The sequence below is a fragment of the Lepus europaeus genome, chromosome 11 (genome assembly GCF_033115175.1).
Source record: "Lepus europaeus isolate LE1 chromosome 11, mLepTim1.pri, whole genome shotgun sequence".
NCBI lineage: Eukaryota > Metazoa > Chordata > Mammalia > Lagomorpha > Leporidae > Lepus > Lepus europaeus.
The window spans coordinates 17,299,276-17,316,981 of NC_084837.1; the positions used below are offsets into that span (position 1 = coordinate 17,299,276).

A 17,706-nucleotide genomic window follows, 5' to 3' on the forward strand; every position below is an offset into this window, starting at 1 on the left:
TATTATGTTTCAAAATGTTAGGATTTTCATATTTTCTCATAAAAATTGTAGCAAACTGTATTGACATAGTTTCATCTTTAATGCAACTACTGGAACAACTAGAAGATAGTCCAGTGCCCATTTGCACAATTTAAAGACCTATTCTTTCAGCAGCTATTAAGAACTTATTGTGTGCAAAAAGCTGAGACTATAGAAGATGAAGATGGTATAATCTGTGGGGAAAGACTAGTAATCTTTAGTAGACCCTCCTGTTAAAATAGAGACACACACACAAGAAACTCTAAAGGCACTGCTGCTGTGGTAGGTAAAGTCAGGGCCATAAGCAAGCTGGACTGTCCCTGAGATTTCTCCCAGGAAGTTACGCCATAGTAGTCCCAGAGGGTAACACTCTGGTGCCAAGCAAATGCAAACCTTGGGAGGAAAGCTATATAAATTCCGTTTAATAAGGAAACAAGTTATTTATTTATGAGCTTCTATTTTATGTACTGGTATTTTTAAGCTTCCTAAGGCCTTCAAAATTAAATTTGACAAATGTCTTTTAAAAATGATTTTTGTTCAAATCTTGGTGATAAATTTGACAAAAGTAAACACCAGATTTGACACAGCTTAAGTGAGTTAGTCAACTACAGACAAATCTGAAGAAAGTACTAGAGATGTAGCCCAGACAGTCAAGGAAATGAAGGCATGGGCACTATAACAGTCTCTCCAAGACCTGGTACTTGTGAGTATATTACCTTTCATGGCGAAAAAGACTTGGCAGATATGGCTAAGGTTGGAAACTCTTAAGACACAGGACTAGACTGGTTCTACCTAGAAGAGAGCTCAAGCCAGTGTTGGAAGTGGGGGAGAAGTGACAAGAATGAAGAGAAATGTGAGCTAACAGCCTGCAAGAAATGGGACCTCAGTTCTATGACTGCAGGGAACTGACTACAGCCAACTACCTGCATGAGCCTGAAAGCAGATGCATCCCCAGAGCCTCCTGAAGGAACACAGCACCACCGACACAGGGATTTTGGCTTTGTGAGACTGTAAGCAGAGGGTTCAGCTAAGCCATGCAATACCCAGACTTCTGATCAGAAGAACTGTTGCTAAGCCTGTGGTGATTTGTTATGGGAGCAACGGGAAAGGGTCATGGAAAATAGAATAAGCAGGTCTAATAAAAGTCTTTACAGAAGAGAACAGAGAATGGAAAAGGGCTAAAATATTTGAGAAGATAATGGCTGAGTTTTCTAGAATTCAAGGAATTCTTAACAAAGAAAAGAGAGCTTAAAAACAGCTGGAAAAGCACTTTGATTTCTGGGAAGCCAGAAGACTGGTATAACATGCCAATAAATTGAAAATGTAGATGCTGCAAGGTAAGAAATGAAGATCTAAGTACCTTGAAAAGAGAAGGAATTTGGAACAATTTGTATTTTATCTGCTGTATTGCTTTACTTAATTATATTTTAATTCATTTGGGGAAAGAAAGGTTCAGCTAGTGGTACTTTACTAGGATGCAGAACTTTCCCAGAAAAAGTTTTCCTAAGTAGGAAGTTCGTTTCTGCAAAACACCCATATGACAGAAGATTTTCATTCACATACCACGTTTTTTATGATCTCATCTTTGCCATCATGTTTCTGGACTTTAAGTAGATGATAGCAAAAATCCAGCACAGCAAAGCGCCGCTGTTGCCCGAGAAGTACAATGATCATACAACCAGCCCAGTGGAGTCCATCACCGAAACACTGCCTGGGAGAAGCAATAAACAGTGGGAAAGACTTCATAAATGTTCATCCGAGTCTGTTTCCACACATCCATGACCAAGCCACCATCTCATAGTCTGCCCCCACAGCCAAGGGAACCACCAGAATCATCAAGAGCATGGGGTGATTTTCCATTTCTGGTAAATACCTCTTCTGAGTTCCTCTGGTATGCTGTAGTTTCCCTACAAACTGTTCCATTCCAGAGCATCAGATATTAACACATACTTACTCAACAGTAAACTCATGCGTCCCCACTGGAATGCAGTAGACAAACTGCATGGCGCTCCACAGCCTGTGAAACTCCACACACTCATCCACATGCATGACTCCATTGCTAGGCAAAGGCCCACGCCAGATAGGGTCATCTAGAAAGGTTCGAATCCGTGTCAGGATGACCTCAAACATAGACAGGCCACAGCAGAGCCGTTCCTTGGTCAGCAGGTCGCCCTCTCTTGCAATTGCAATTTGCTGCAGGAAGCAAAAGCAGAGGGATATTATTGGGCCCTCAACAGAATGTCGGTACTGAGACCAAACTACTGTAGTTTTGTTCATGGAATCTTAGAGGATTTTTAGGAACAAAAGTCAAATACATCAGCAATTACCTATATGGCTTATAAGATATATTACTAAACAGTCAAAGGGAATGATGCACAGCTGTTCTGATTAGAACATCTGGCAATGTTCAGAGATACGTTTTGGCTGTCAGAATGTGGGCTGGGTTTACTGACACCCAGCATGTGGGGGATGCAGCTAAATATTCTACAATGCACAGGACTGCCCCCACTACAAAGAGGTCTGAAATGTCAACAGTGCCAGGCTTGAGTATTCCTGATCCGAGTGTAAATTGATACAGAACTTTACCCTGATACCCTTCCTCCTGTCCTAATTTGTTGTTCTTAAAAACCTATGAAGGATGGATAATGGCAACAACTAGTGAAATTTACTGAGCACGTCTTAGGTCCAAGTGCTGTACTAAATCTTTTCAATCATTAGCTCATTTAAACTCTACACGCACTCTGAGACATAGAGGCCCAAGTGGCGGAGTATCGGTCCCAATGCCTGGCAGCCACAGCACATTACCTGAGGAGTCCCCAGCCTTTCAATCAGTGGGACAAGATGCAGTGGGGCATACTTGGATTCCAGTCTTTTCATTTTGGCATCAAGTCTCTCCCCCTCTGCAGTAGAAAAAAAAATTATATTCTCCTTTGTTAAGAAAATGAAAGATTTATAAGTTAACAAGTATAGAGATTCTCTTTAAAAATTCTTTCATAGAACTAATTTGATGCTTTAAATCAAACAGAGAAAACTGATCTGTTCAGTATTCATTATTCAAAAAAACTTACTGAAAATTCCAAATAGAAGCAGAGAACTATACAAGGAACCTCTTTACCCATAATCTACTAAGACAGTGCCTCCTGGCCACTTCTGCTCCCATGCTGTTGTAAAGATTACATATAATTTCAACCATAAATTCCTGAGCTATACAGCATCTGTTTAATTTGGTTGTGAGTACTCTTCAGTTATTCCCAGTTGTGACTGTTCAGGCATCAAGCTCAGTCCAGCACTGGCCTTTAGTTCTTGGTTGCACAGAGCAATACCACTGCAATAGGCATTCTGAACTCCTGGTCCACATTGGACACACAGCTTACCTTTCACGTGGACACGTGGTAAGATGTTCTGGAAAGGGGCTGCATGTAACAGGTCACATACTTCTTCTAAAGACTAGGGTAGAGAAAGAAGGTCATGTCAGAGTGTGTCTAACAGCAAGATGGACAGAAAAACGTGGTTCTGGAAACAAGGCACGTCTTTGCCAGTGAGGCCAAACCCTCCAAGTGGCATGGCAACAGAACTCTGGGATGATGGAAGTGTTGTATGTGCTGTCCATACCGTGGCTACCCACCACATGTGGCTGCTGAGTGCTGGGAATGTGGTTGTTGTACCCAAAGAACTGAATTTTTAATTTTAATTATTTTAATTCCTTTTAAAAATCTATATATGAGTATGTATTGGGACTGAGTGTGGTAGACTGCTGTCCAGGATTCACTGGTTTGGCAGCCCTTCCCCCACCCCTACCAGCCTCAACCACATTTTATAGCCAGACCTCACTGTACACACAGGCAGAAGGAAGGATGCTTCCCCAGTGAACAAGGCAGTAGAAGCAGAAGGAACCAGGAACATGACTGTGGAACCCAGCTCATTCACAAAGCCTGGAACAAAGTTCTGCACTGTTAACTCTGGGCTGTTGAGAGACCACAAACTTCTTTCCAGTGGCAAGAAGCCTAGACAAGGAACATTCTTCAGAATTGACATGTTGAGAAAAAGTGTACCTCCAATATTACAGGGCTTTCAGAACCCCTAAAAACCCACCATGAACCCAAACATGGCAAGAATAGGACAACCAGGATCTTAGACCATGGGAAAGGGTCCCTGCAGATGGAAGTGATTCTTCTCCACAGGGCAAGCGGAAGATGTAAGAGGGCCTCCTACTCATACCTTTCCTGCACTGTTAGAATCCATCAAGACAGAATAAAAGATTAAACAAAGAATCAGCCATCATAAAGTCAGGACAACTGATTTTACCTCCTGAGGACCTCCCCCAAAATGGTGATAGTACAACTAAGACCAGAGGAAGATGAGAAGACTAGTCCATAATCATCAAGCCAGTCAAACCTAGTGCCAGTAGCCAGAAGGCTACTGTGTGCTCCCCTGGGGACACTAAGGAAGCCTGACAACTTCAGACCCCACTTTCTACTCCTAAGGCAGGCAAAGGAGCGGCAATCTTAAGTGCTTCATTAGATATACAGAATAGCAGCTAACTCAGGACCAGTGTCCATAGTGGAGCCTGCTGCCATGGGGCTTGTATTCTAGAAATGGAAGCACACAGTAGGAGAGAGGAACAAGCAAAAACAAAAAGGTACATGGTGCAAATGCACAGATGTAGTGATGTCAGGGGTGTACCATGCAGCTACAAAGAGGACCATCACCACATCCTGGAGTGATGTCATCTCACAAGACACATGCTTACTGTCAAGTGCAAAAAGCAAAGCCGAGAGGGCAGTGGGCCCATCTGGACTAACAGGATAGGATGGTGATCGGCCTTACCAGATGAAGAAGCTGAATGACCCCTGGATAGTCAGTGGGACTACAGGTGGAAGAGTCCCAGCGGGAGAGCATGAGTGGATTCTGTAGGCCATGCAGGGGCCCCATTGGGCAGTCTGTGCTTCTTAGGTATCACTGCCAATGAGCTTAAATTTTTGCATCCAAACCAAACTAGAAAAAGATGAGAATTGGTATAAAAACCAGCATTAAAAACAAAGGAAGGGCATGCATTTGGCCTGTAGTTAAGACATCCATTAAGATGTTTGCATTCCACATCAGCATTGATTCCAGGCTTTCAGCTTGTTAATGTAGATGCTAGGAGGTAGCAGTGATAGTTCAAGTAGTTGAGTCCTTGCCACCAACATGACAGACCTGGATTGAATTCCTGGCTCCCAGTTTCAGTCCCAGTGACTGTTGGGGACATTTGGAAAGTGAACCAATGGATAGGAGTACACACTCACTCTCTCTGCCTCTCAAAAAACAAAGTCTTAAAAACCGCATCTTAAATTATTTCTAAAACAGCTTAATAAACACAACCACAGCTAAATAACTATATTACAAGAATTTTTAGGTTGGGTTTCTGGAGCAGGATTTAAAAAACATACTACTTTCCAAAAGCTAAAAGATGAATCTATTCAACACACAATTTGGAGTAAGATTAACAATTTTGGTTCTAAAATAAAATCCTAGTGGCAGCCCTGGCCACTACAGCATGGTCTCAGTGTCAGATAACTGCAAGGGATGTGTTGACACAACAGCTGTGATTTAAGGATCTGAGCAGAGTTCTCTTACCCTTAAGCATCACACTCCTTCCAGAAGTCAACAGCTATCCAGTCAATGCCATGTCAATGGGTGGAGATTGTTCCCTTGAATATTCTAAGTTTTGCTTCAAATTCGTTTGGTTCTGTAATTATGTCCACGCAAGCACTCCTTGACATCTTCTATTTTGCAGGTAAAGCAAAACCTTTGAGTTTATTTTCTAAAATGGCAGCTGGACAGAAGAGGTAGCAGCCTTTCATGGGCTCCCTGCTACCACCTGACCCAGTTTCTCAGGCTGTCTCCCCTCAGGAAGTCTCACTGCCTGACTGGAGGCCAGTGGGAGAAAACATGTTCAGGCTGGGCTACACCAGGGATAGGACCACTGAGGAGAGGTCTGTGTGTTCAGGAAAAGCTGCCCACGAAGGTACTTTTCCTGTAGTATAGAATTTTCCTGGGGCCAGCACTGTGATGCAGTGGGTTAATACCCTGGCCTGAAGCGCTGGCATCCCATATGGGCACCGGTTCTAGTCCCGGCTGCTCCACTTCCTATCCAGCTCCCTGCTGGTGCACCTGGGAAAGCAGTAGAAGATGGCCCAAGTCCTTGGGCTCCTGCACCCATGTGGGAGACCTGGAAGAAGCTCCTGGCTCCGGATCAGTGCAGTTCCCTCCACTGCAGCCATCTGGGGAGTGAACCAGCAAAATGGAGGACCTCTCTCTCTCTCCCCTGCCTCTTTACTCTCTGTGTAACTCTGACTTTCAAATAAATAAATAAAGAAAGAAATAAACAAACAAACTTTCCTATATTAAAATTCATGATGAGAGATTACTTTTAAGGAATTTGTTGTAACTTACCTGGTTTTCTAAAATTCATATTTATTTGGTGAACACTAATTTCTTAGAGTGAGACTGCCCTAGACATGGGCCACCTGCTGGCCAAGACTGGCAGGTTCTCCATCTCATGCCCATCACTCTTAGTACGGAGGGTGCCCTGGGAGGGATTGCTCAAAAAGGTCCCCACTGAGCTCACGTGTAGTGGGGACACTGAGGTCTTAGGGCTGCTGCAGTCCCTCTGCCTAGGAGTACAGGAACAGGGGAAGCTGAAAGACACAGGTCTTGACAAAGGCTGTTGGCCTGTGGATGTGTCCACACCTGACCCTGGACCAACAGATGTGAGCCAACTCATACGTTACTGTAAGGTGGCCAGTGCTAGAGCTCAGTCCCTGGGGGCCTGGCAGTCTGCCACACCCTGAATTTTGACTCCATTTCTGAAAAGCCACTAGTACAAGAGAGTTTTGAAAAGCAACCTAGCTGTGTCCAGCATTGTGGCATAGCAGGTAAAGCTGCTGCCTGCATGCCAGCACCCCATGTGGGCGCCAGTTTGTGTCCCAGCTGTTTCATTTCTGATGTACCTCCCTGTTAATGGCCTGGGAAAAGTAGAAGATGGTCCAAGTGTTTGGGCCCCTGCCACCCCCTTGAGAGACCTGGATGAAGCTCCTGGCTTCAGCCCGGTGCAGCACTGTGTTGCAGCCATCGGGGAGTGAACCAGCAGATGCAAGATATCTCTCTCTCCCTGTCTCTCACTGTCTAACTCTGATATTCAAAATAAACATTAAAAAGTGACAAAAAATCCCTAGAGCTTTATGCAATACCCATCTACATGCCAAAATGGTTTTTGAATACATTTGGCAAGCTAGTTCTAAAACTTACAGGGCAGAGCAAAGATTCCCCAAAGACAACATACCTGCACAAGAGAACAAGGTAAAGGAAAGTACCATCATGTAATAAGACTGATGAGAGCTGTAATGAGCATGACTTGTTATGCCAGGGACAGACACATGGACCAAGGGGATATGTCAAAAGCCAGTGTGTCGAAAGATATGTCAGAAGACCAGTGCACCCAGGAAGCAGACAGGTGACAGGGACGGATATCACTGATCAGCCAGGGAAGGAGGAACAACTGGTCAGCCCAAGAAGATGAGAAGCTTCATCTACACTACACTCCAGGCTAACTCCAGAAGTGTTGCAAACTTCAATGCAAAAAGCAAAACTGAAACCCATTAGATGACGGTATGTCTTGATAACTCCTACGTAAGAAAAAACTTTAAAAGGTTACAAAAGTGACAACCCTTAAAAAGACTATGTTGAAATTAAGATCATTTGATCAAAAGTCACCATTATCAGCATGAAAAGATGAGGTACAAGAGAAATATTTGTGATCTGTATAATGCACACAAAGAATTCCTTCCCCTACCATCATCTGTACAGAAATACACAAAGGAACCAAATGGTGCCAATTGACAGAAAATGAGAGCTGATGACCAAATGTCTTCCTTGTTAGTCATGAGTTAAAGGCAGACTAGAGTTGCGTAAGGCTCTAACAGCCACTTGGTTTGCAGTTCAGAAAGTTGTAAACTGTTAGTTGAGATGTACAGGGGACAGAGCAACAGGTTAAAAGACACTACCAGGAGGCAGTCAAGAAAGTAAGGTATCCCACTGTTATTAAGTGTTACTGTACTCTTAGGTATTCATATTATACTGTTGTCTTCAGTAGCCAGAGGGGAAGTACAGCTATTTAAATTCAAATTAATTGAAATTCAATAAATCAGTTTCTCTGTAACATTGACCCACACTTCAGGTGATCAGCAGCCTAGGGAAATTTCCCTCACTGCAGACTTCTGGGCAGTAATCCCATCTGCATATCTTACAGGCATATCAAATATGTAGTTTAGCTGTTGCAGATACCACAGAACATTTTCACAATGTTCACAAAACAAAACATTCTCAAAATAAATCTACATCACATTTTTTTCAGTTGTAAGTAATCATTCAAAAATCAAAGTCTAAGTAGCCATGAAAAAAAGAATGGTGCTTTACAACACGCCCATACTCCCTACTAAATAAGGCTGCTTGTACTACTGGCAGAGAGTGCCCTGGGCACGCTTGGGGCAGGCTGGGTCAAGCACTCACCAGGCTCTGTTCAATGAGCAGGCAGAAGAGGACAGCATTGCCCACCTCCCGCAGGTTCTGGAAGCACACAGTCTTCAGTTCTGCATACTCTACAATGTCCTTCAGCTGGTGGTGGAAAAACTCCAGGATGCCTGTGAAAGCAAGCTTCAGTGTTAGGAGAGGCTGCAGAAGCAGATCCTAGCAGCCCAGGCCCACAGCCAGGAGCACCTGCTACTCTGACCTTGCCAGCATGCCCTGTTATGGGAATGGCCTCGATGTCCTGTCCCCAACATCTTCCCCCAATGGTGGATGTTCGCCATCTGGGAACATCCTCTGTAAACCATGTGAACCTGTTTTCAGTCAACCCTGTATCCTCAGAGAAGGCTACAATAGGAAATGGTCACCACAACCCAAGAAAAAAGAAGGACCTTACTGCCATCTCCAGTGGTGACAAAGTACGTGATAAAATCCAACGTCCCTTCACACAATGATAATCTACAAAACCAGACAGCTACAATGGGGAAAGCTGCACCCTTGCTGCCTCCCAGGAGTTTCCGAGCAAGCCATGCATTCTCATCCAGGTTCTGTACAAGGGAACAGGTCCACAGACATGGAAAACATAAAGACCTGAAAGAAAGCCAGTATTCCCTAATTTGATCTATAGATAAAATGCTAATCCAGTCAAGAATCAAGAAGTGGATCCCCACGTTCATGGTCATGCAGAAGACAGAGAATGGCCAAAACTACCCAGGGAAGGACAGAGCTAGACACTCTACAGACTTGAACCACCTCATCCCAGTGGGTCACACCGGAGTACCACCTCCAGGATTCACATGCCTGCCTCCCTGCAAGCTCCTTCCTCTGTGCAGCCCATGCCCCCAGGGTCCCTACCACTGCCATCTCACAGTTCCTGGCTTCACTGTCTAATCCCCTGTAGAACCTCCTGGTGGGAAGAATGCTCCTGCACCTGTGTCATCCTGACACACTCCCACCAGGGAAGCTCTGTAAGCCACTAATGTATACATGGTGGTACCTGTACTGAGCTTGGTCTAAAAGGTTCCCTCTTCAGCATTTAAAATTCCTTCTCAGGCCAGTGCTGTGGTGTAGCAGGTAAAGCCACCGGCAGCGATGACAGATCCCATATGGGCGCTGGTTTGAGTCCCAACTGCCCCACTTCTGACCCAGCTCCCTGTTCATGGCCTGGGAAAAGCAGTGGAAGATGGACCAAGCTGTTTGGGTTCCCGCCACCCTGGCCCCTGGCTTTGGCCTGGCTCTGCCCTGGCTGTTGCGGTCATCTGTGGGGTGAACCAGGGTATGGAAGATTCTCTGTAACTCAGCCTTTCAAATAAGTCTTTTTTAAAAAAATTAAAATTTCCTTCTCTAGTCAGAATACATGCATTGTATTATCCCAACATAGAAAATGAATGTATCTATTTGTCACAATGAAGCGAACTTACGATTCTCCTAAGCAAGAGCCACACTCATGGTGGCTGAGGGGGCCGCTTTACTGGCTCCTCAAACACCAACAACAGACCTGGGTGGGTGCTAGGCCAAATATGGGAGCTTAGCCCGTCCAGTGGACTGCTGAGAGGCCTCTTGGTGACCCACATGTGGGCTCAAGTTATTTAACAAGGCTAATGTCCTACTCTTTTAACTTTCATGAGAACAGCCTCAGATCGACTGCCTCCAAGTCACATGGGCCTGCAGAGCATATCTGTGGTGGGCTCCACAGCCTGGGAGCAGGACAGGCTTGAGGCAGAGGGGATGTCTCCTAGACAGAGGGGACTACAGGGAGAGACAGGAGGTGAGGACCATTGTCCCCCTTCCATGGAGCTGTCCCTGGGGTTTACTAACCCCAAAGCCCAGCAGGGCAGCAGGACTCAGTAGTGGAGCTCCTTGCCCACCCTAGTGGTCGTTTTTTCTTTTTGGTGAGGGATCTGGGGCAGGGCACGGGATTCAGGGCCCACCACTTCTCAGTGCCTGAAACTTTCTAGCTGACTTCAGAGAGCCCTTTGGCTTCTACAGTGGCAAATAGGGACTCCACACATCTGCTTCCTGGTTGTAAGATTCAGTTGTTTCTTCTACCAGAAACAATGAGGATCTGGTTTGGGCATCCTTACCTCCTTCCACTGGGGGAAGGCAAATCAATACTTGTCAAGAAGTTCTCCTTGATTTCCTTCACTAAAGGCTGACCTTTCCCTCTTCTCCATGGACATCAGATGCTCCCTGTGCCGCAGAGGAACACGTTCATGTCTGTCCTGCAAAGTCCCTGCACTTACCAGGAGAGCCGTATTCATGCCGGGGCAGGCGGCAGATCTTGGGCATCACCTCCATCAGTGTCTTCACGTACTGCAGGATCGTGCCTTGAAGCTGCAAGAGACACGCGCTGCATCAGCCACCAGCCTTCCCTCTCCCTGAGGGCTGTGGCTGGCGCACGTTCTGAGGATGAGTCTTTGAGCAACTGCACAGAAATGACCAGAACTGCACAACTGCTTTGGCCGGGGAGTGAAAGCCCACTCATGGAAAGAGAAAGCAACCCTCATCAGGTGTCATCACACCATGGATGACGTTTACAGGCTAAAACACAACTCTCCTCTCAGGACCCAAGTGACCTTGAGGTGAACAAGGAGACAGGTGGGAGACCCTGGACCACCACGTGACTCCCACGAAGAAGCACCACCAACATGAGGAGTGCTGGCAGCTCCAGGGAATGGCAGTTCTCCCAGGATGACTTCCCTGTTCCTCTGCTGGGTTTGGTGCAGCTCCCAGGCTGGACTGTGTTGCCATCATACTCGGCCATGCTGAGGCCAGGAATCCTAATCAAGTTACCAAGTGTTTGGGGACAGAGCCCTCAGCTGGGGTTCCTAGCAGGGCCTATGTGGGTCATAGGGTCATGTCTTTACCAAATAGTGAGAGTGGTCTAAGTTCTAATTTTTTATTTTTGACCTACATGCATTAAGTTCATGACCATCTTCTTGATGAACTGATGCTGTACCCAGGGAACCATAAATTCTATTTTGAGCTTTCTCTTGCCGAGTGTGAGAATCATGGAAGACAAGAAAATCAATACTTGACCATAAAGAAAGTCATAATGGGCTCAGTCACAGAAAGATTGTTGAGATGAGAAGAGATTAAATATTTTCTTTTTCTTTCTTTTTTTTTTTTTTGACAGGCAGAGTGGACAGTAGAGGGAGACAGAGAGAAAGGTCTTCCTTTTTGCCGTTGGTTCACCCTCCAATGGCTGCCGCGGTAGGCGCGTTGCGGCTGGCGCACCGCGCTGTTCCGATGGCAGGAGCCAGGTGCTTCTCCTGGTCTCCCATGGGGTGCAGGGCCCAAGCACTTGGGCCATCCTCCACTGCACTCCCTGGCCACAGCAGAGAACTGGCCTGGAAGAGGGGCAACCGGGACAGGATCGGTGCCCCGACCGGGACTAGAACCCGGTGTGCTGGCACCACAAGGCGGAGGATTAGCCTACTGAGCCGTGGCGCCGGCTAAATATTTTCTTTAAAAACTTCTCTCTCAATGAGTGACAGGAATAAATTACGGATGACAAACGACATCATCCTCTCCATCTTTCCCTTTGGAAGGACCTGAGGATGATCAAGCTTCTGCACACAGTGGCATGTGCACACCTCCTGACGCCAGTCTGTAGGCAGGACACATGTGCATCTGAGTCCTTACTCGTTACAAAACACCTGGCATCCAGGAAAGTGGGCCCGTGCAAATCATCTGCACCAAGCTTGCTCTGAAGCAACAAGAACCTTCTCATAGCAGCAGCCCACAGAGGCACTTAGGGACCACGACCACACTGCTGAGCCTCCCCTGGTCACTGCAGCCCCTGCGGCCCATGAACACCTCGGAGCTCCACAGGCCAATACTTTACTTCATTTTTTTTTTTTTTTTTTTTTTTTACAGGCAGAGTGGATAGTGAGAGAGAGAGACAGAGAGAAAGGTCTTCCTTTTTGTCGTCGGTTCACCGTCCAATGGCCGCTGCGGCCAGCGCATCTTGCTGATCCAAAGCCAGGAGCCAGGTGCTTCTCCTGGTCTCCCATGCGGGTGCAGGGCCCAAGGACTTGGGCCATCCTCCACTGCCTTCCCGGGCCATAGCAGAGAGCTGGCCTGGAAGAGGGGCAACCGGGATAGAATCCAGCGCCCCAACCGGGACTAGAACCCCGTGTGCCGGTGCCGCAAGGCAGAGGATTAGCCTGTTAAGCCACGGCGCCGGCCTTTACTTCATTTCTACGGCCACAGATCTTTTAAGAAAACTTGTATTTCACAAATGGAACAGGAGTCCTTCCAGAATTGCCCATACTCAGGCACATGCCAACACAAACACAAAGAACTGGGAGAAGGCTGAGACAAGCATCTCTATTTTGACCTCCTGCCTTGTTTTGTCTTCCACCTCCACAGCAGTTTCTCCACATGGGGCTTGGGCAACAGCGGTGATCCCTTCCGTGGGGCCAGGGGGAGTGCACAGTCTACTTCTGCATACAAAGAGCAGTACTCCCTTATAAGGCAGGCAGTATGTGGGTGATTAAAACACCTTCTCTGGGTCAGTTAATACAATATGGATCCACTCTCTTGAATTAGGAAAGAGAGGGGAGAAATCAAGGTACATATGGTTAAAAGCTATATCAGCTACATATGATCTGAAACTAAACTGAATCCATTCATGTGTTATAGAATCACAGCCCGGACAACAGAGAGAAGAGCTCCTTGCTTGTTGGGCCCTGATGCCTTCAGGCCCTGTGAAGGAGGCTCATCCAGTGGAAACTCACCAGGCTCTTGACAACCTTCAGCAGCTCCTCCATGACCACAGCGATGCCTTGGTAGCCGAGCAGCCGGCAGATGACCTGAAAGTGTGGAGGCCCCACGAAGTTCCTGTAGCTGCCATAAATGCTGGAGTAGGCCAGGTTCAAAGCCTAGGAACAAGGGACACACATGCGGGTGAAGAAGTCTGCTGGTGGATGCAGTCAATACACACAACACCCTTGGGTGAAGGGACCCAGTGAATTTACTTGTGAAATACAAGGATACTTCAAAAAGTTCAAGGAAACTGGAAACAAAAAATAAGTTTGTTTTTTGGTGTAATTTTTTTTTGAAATCTAGGCACGTGAGGAGTCTTCAAAAAGTGTGTGGAAAATAAATATTATGAAACAGTTCTTCATGGGTTTTAGTAAGGATATACTGCCCTTACTGGAATCTTCAATCTGTTATGAAAAGCAAACTTGTTAAAATGGAAAAAAGGAAACAAAACCATTTGGTGTTCTAGCATTTACTGAGCTGCCAATTTGACAGAAGCTGTTATGAGATCGGGAATGAGAAGTAATTACATCTTAAAGCCTCATGCGTGCCTCCACAGAGCGGCTCCCATAGCCTTTCAGGGGAAATGTTCGAGGACACACAGTTGGAGAACACAGGGTTCCCAGGAGGCGATGAGGGAGTGCCCTAAGGCAGGAGGGTGGGAAAGGCGGTCAGCTCACTTCCTGTAGGGGAGACCTCGCTAAGACTGCTGAAGAACACAGCACAGAGAGCAGGGAGGCCCCTCCACACAAGCAGTTCATCCAGGGCTGTCAGTTTCCCTCTTGTACTTCTTCAGTGCATCCCCTCAAATTTTCCTACGTTTGCATTTTCATTCAATTCAATGTATTTTTAAAAATTTTCCTTGAGACTTTCTCTTTATCCATGAGTTATGCTACATTCCAAGTATCTGAAGATGTTCTTATCTTTTTTTTTAAATTTTTATTATTATCATTATTATTTTTTTTTTGACAGGCAGAGTCGACAGTGAGTGAGAGAGAGAGAGAGAGAGAAAGGTCTTCCTTTTGCCATTGGTTCACCCTCCAATGGCCGCCGCGGCTGGCGCGCTGCGGCCGGCGCACCGCGCTGATCCAATGGCAGGAGCCAGGTACCTATCCTGGTCTCCCATGGGGTGCAGGGCCCAAGCACTTGGGCCATCCTCCACTGTACTCCCTGGCCACAGCAGAGAGCTGGCCTGGAAGAGGGGCAACCGGGACAGGATGGGTGCCCCGACCGGGACTAGAACCCGGTGTGCCAGCGCCACAAGGCGGAGGATTAGCGTAGAGAGCCATGGTGCCGGCAGGTTCTTATCTTTTCATTACTGATTTCTAGCTGGTGTTTACTTGGTCCACTCTGTATGATTTCAACTCTTAATTCTGTTGAACTTTTAGAGCCCAAGGTAAGGCCTATCTTGGTGAACCCTTCATGGGCACTAACATATCATGTGTCATTATATTAAAGATAAGTGGTTAAAAACAGTTAAAAGAGCAATTGGCAGAATGGATCAAAAATAGGACTTATTTATACGCTACAAGAAACTCAACTTCATATTGATAAAGGTAAGTCAAAAATAAAAGAATGGAAAAATAATCATATAAACATTAATCAGAAGAAAACCAGAATGGCTATCTTAAGATAAAGTAGACTTCAGAGCACAGGACAAAGAGGGACTGTATCACATAATGATAAAAAGAGCAGACTATTGAAATGTTCGTGCACTGAACAGTATCTTCAAAATATTTGATGCAAAACTGATAGGAGAGATGAACCAATCCACAGTTACAGCTGGAGACTTCAACTTCTCTCTCAAATCAGTAACTGATAGAATAGACAGAAAGTCAGTAACAACAGAGCAAACAACGCCATCAACAAACAGAATTTGATGGGCATGTATAGAACACTCTGCCCCACAGTAAGAGAACACTCATTTCTTTCAAGTGCTGTGAAACAAGGCAGGTTGGGGGTGGGCTCAGATGTGTTTGTTTCTTCCTTTACTGATGCTGCCTCACACCCTTATGCTGGACTAAACTGCAGCCTTGAGTATCACAGTCCTGTGAGTCCTTCCGAGCCAACCACCAGATGTGTGGGTGGTCATGGGAGTCCACATCTGACCTGACTGTAAATACCACATTAAGCAAGTCAGACAACGTGCCTATCCTGTGACCAACCCCTGAAACCACTCTCATGCTTGAAAGAACCGTATTTGATCATGAGCTCAGACACATACCTCTCCTCCCACACCCTCCTCAAAGCCATGCCCCTGTGCTTTAAATGCTGGAATTCTGTGTAAGGTCTTTGCTTGACAGTAGGTTCACATGCTTGAAATGGAAACCAACAAAGAACTCTAATGACCTCATTTAACAAGAGAAAACACTCACACCCAGAGCTGCCCTGTTAGAGAAGTCACTGCTCAAGACACACTTGGTCCCCGGCCTCCTCGCCCTACCCAGTGTCTGGCTTCCCTGTGGGCACATTCCAGAGACAACCCAAGAAGAGTCAAACAGCAGACAGGGCTGCAGTGCTGGGGGTGGGGGGTCACTATTTGTAAGGGCAGCAAACTTCCAAACTGCATTATCCAATATTTAGAGGAGGGCAGCCCGTGCCATCCAGCCTCAGCTTGGTTCCAGGAAGACTCACAGCCCCTGGCTGATGCAGACTCCAGCCTCCCTCAACAAGCAGAGGTAGGTGCTACCCTCACAGCATCTTGACTGTGTGACTTGGGTTCTTCTCACGTTCAGGACACTCTCTCTTCATCTGTGAACCAAGGGCAATCTTACCAGTAATGTGCGCAAGAGAGTGTGTTTTACTCAGAACACGCATATTTCCTAAGTGGCAATGTTATCAAGAGCCAACACGTGATCATAACTCACCTAAGTCAATTTTATTCTCAGAATATATTAGTCCTAGTTCATTATTCATAAAAAGAACATCGAGTTTTTGAATTAGATTCTTCTATATTTCCTAATTGCATAGATAAAAGCACTATAAATTATACTGCAACAAAATCAAGTGCGTCTGACACATACAAGAGTTCTCAAGTAAAAAGGGCTGTCAGTGGGGCCAGCATTGTGGCATAGTGGGTAAAGCCGCTGCCTGCAATGCCAGGATCCCGTATGGGCACTGGTTTGTGTCCTAGGAAAAGCAATGGAGGATGGCCCAAGTGTTTAGGTCCCTGCCACCCATGTAGGAGACCCAGATGAAGTTACAGACCCTCTCTGTAACTCTTTCAAATATATAAATTAATTTTAAAAATAGGCTGTTTTTGAGCATGCTTATTCAACTCTGACATCATGTTTTGGCATTTAGCCACCGTTGGGGTGGGGAGTCCCCAAGAAAGCCTTGTGTGATATGTATAGGATGAGCAGTCAGCATCAACATCACTTGCATGAGTTCAAGCAATCCAGCCAAAAAAACCCCTGACTTAGGTTGTAAGAATAAAAACTGCACAAACGTTAACTTCTCAAACTGAGGGCTGAAACCTGTTTCCATGAGGTTCAAGTTCAGTTCCCTGGAGGGGTGCTCTCTGATGAGGTGAGGTCCCCTCACACCTTACTGGGAACAGACACAACCCTGCTACCCTGTGCTCCTGGAGGAAAATCCTGGAGAATCGAAATGCTTCTCTTGAGCCTTTCACACCACAAAGAAGGCACAGATGCGTTTGGGCTGCCAGGATGGACACAGCCCTGTAGTCTCAGGATCTTCTTACAAACATGTCTGCAAGCCTTCTCTCTAGGAATGCTCCACCCGGAACCACAAGCCACCCACACGTGATGCTGACCATCCAGCTGGCCTCAGAGGCCCAGCTTCCCTGGCTTCTACACTTGGCCCCTGCACCCTTGGGCTCGAGGAGGAAGTGCAGCACGGACCAGGGAAGAACAGCCTTGCCGCACTGGGTCCTCTCACAAAGAGCAACTTATTTTGTGGGCATGCCTAAGAGGATGAAACATTTCAGAGTCAAGCTGTGATACCCAATGTTGGATTCCATCCAGGCTTCCTGGTTTGAACTCCCTCTCCAAGTTGGGTCATCTTGCCCTGCCTTTAGCTGGGCAAAAAGGAAGTCTGACTGGCCTTTGACAGCCGTCAGAAGAGCTTCCCCACTCCAAAGGGGCCAAGAAGGATCTGAACGCACGGCCTTGCTGGGTTTCCCCAGTCTATTAGCATCTGATCACACCTTCTCTGTCCAACCACACTTCTACAAAATTGTTCATCTGAATCATGTGTATACAATGAAGTCTCCATAAAAACCCAAAAGACAGGGTTCAGAGAGTCTCCTGTCTCTTCTCCCATACCTCACCCTCCAGCCAGCGTAATAAACCTACTAAGTCAATTAAGTGAGCCGCTGTAGCAAACTAATTGAAC

The 17,706-nt window shown here is 46.2% G+C and overlaps 2 protein-coding genes across 2 annotated transcripts in view; one reads left to right on the top strand and one right to left on the bottom strand.

Moving 5' to 3' along the window:
- Positions 1 to 13,332, top strand: part of NIPA2 (NIPA magnesium transporter 2) — a 55,129-nt gene extending 41,797 nt beyond the window's left edge. Inside the window, exon 8 of the transcript XR_009867272.1 lies at positions 13,231 to 13,332. The gene's annotated coding sequence lies outside the window, so the exon portion shown is untranslated. The remainder of the gene's footprint in view (positions 1 to 13,230) is intronic.
- CYFIP1 (cytoplasmic FMR1 interacting protein 1) overlaps positions 1 to 17,706 on the bottom strand; it is a 95,304-nt gene that overhangs the window by 750 nt on the left and 76,848 nt on the right. The window contains exons 24-30 of the mRNA XM_062205027.1: positions 13,326 to 13,469; positions 10,827 to 10,917; positions 8,569 to 8,699; positions 3,393 to 3,465; positions 2,824 to 2,918; positions 1,973 to 2,211; positions 1,582 to 1,729 (exon numbers count right to left, since the gene is read on the bottom strand). Of these exons, the coding sequence (XP_062061011.1) occupies positions 1,582 to 1,729; positions 1,973 to 2,211; positions 2,824 to 2,918; positions 3,393 to 3,465; positions 8,569 to 8,699; positions 10,827 to 10,917; positions 13,326 to 13,469 (921 nt within the window). The remainder of the gene's footprint in view (positions 1 to 1,581; positions 1,730 to 1,972; positions 2,212 to 2,823; positions 2,919 to 3,392; positions 3,466 to 8,568; positions 8,700 to 10,826; positions 10,918 to 13,325; positions 13,470 to 17,706) is intronic.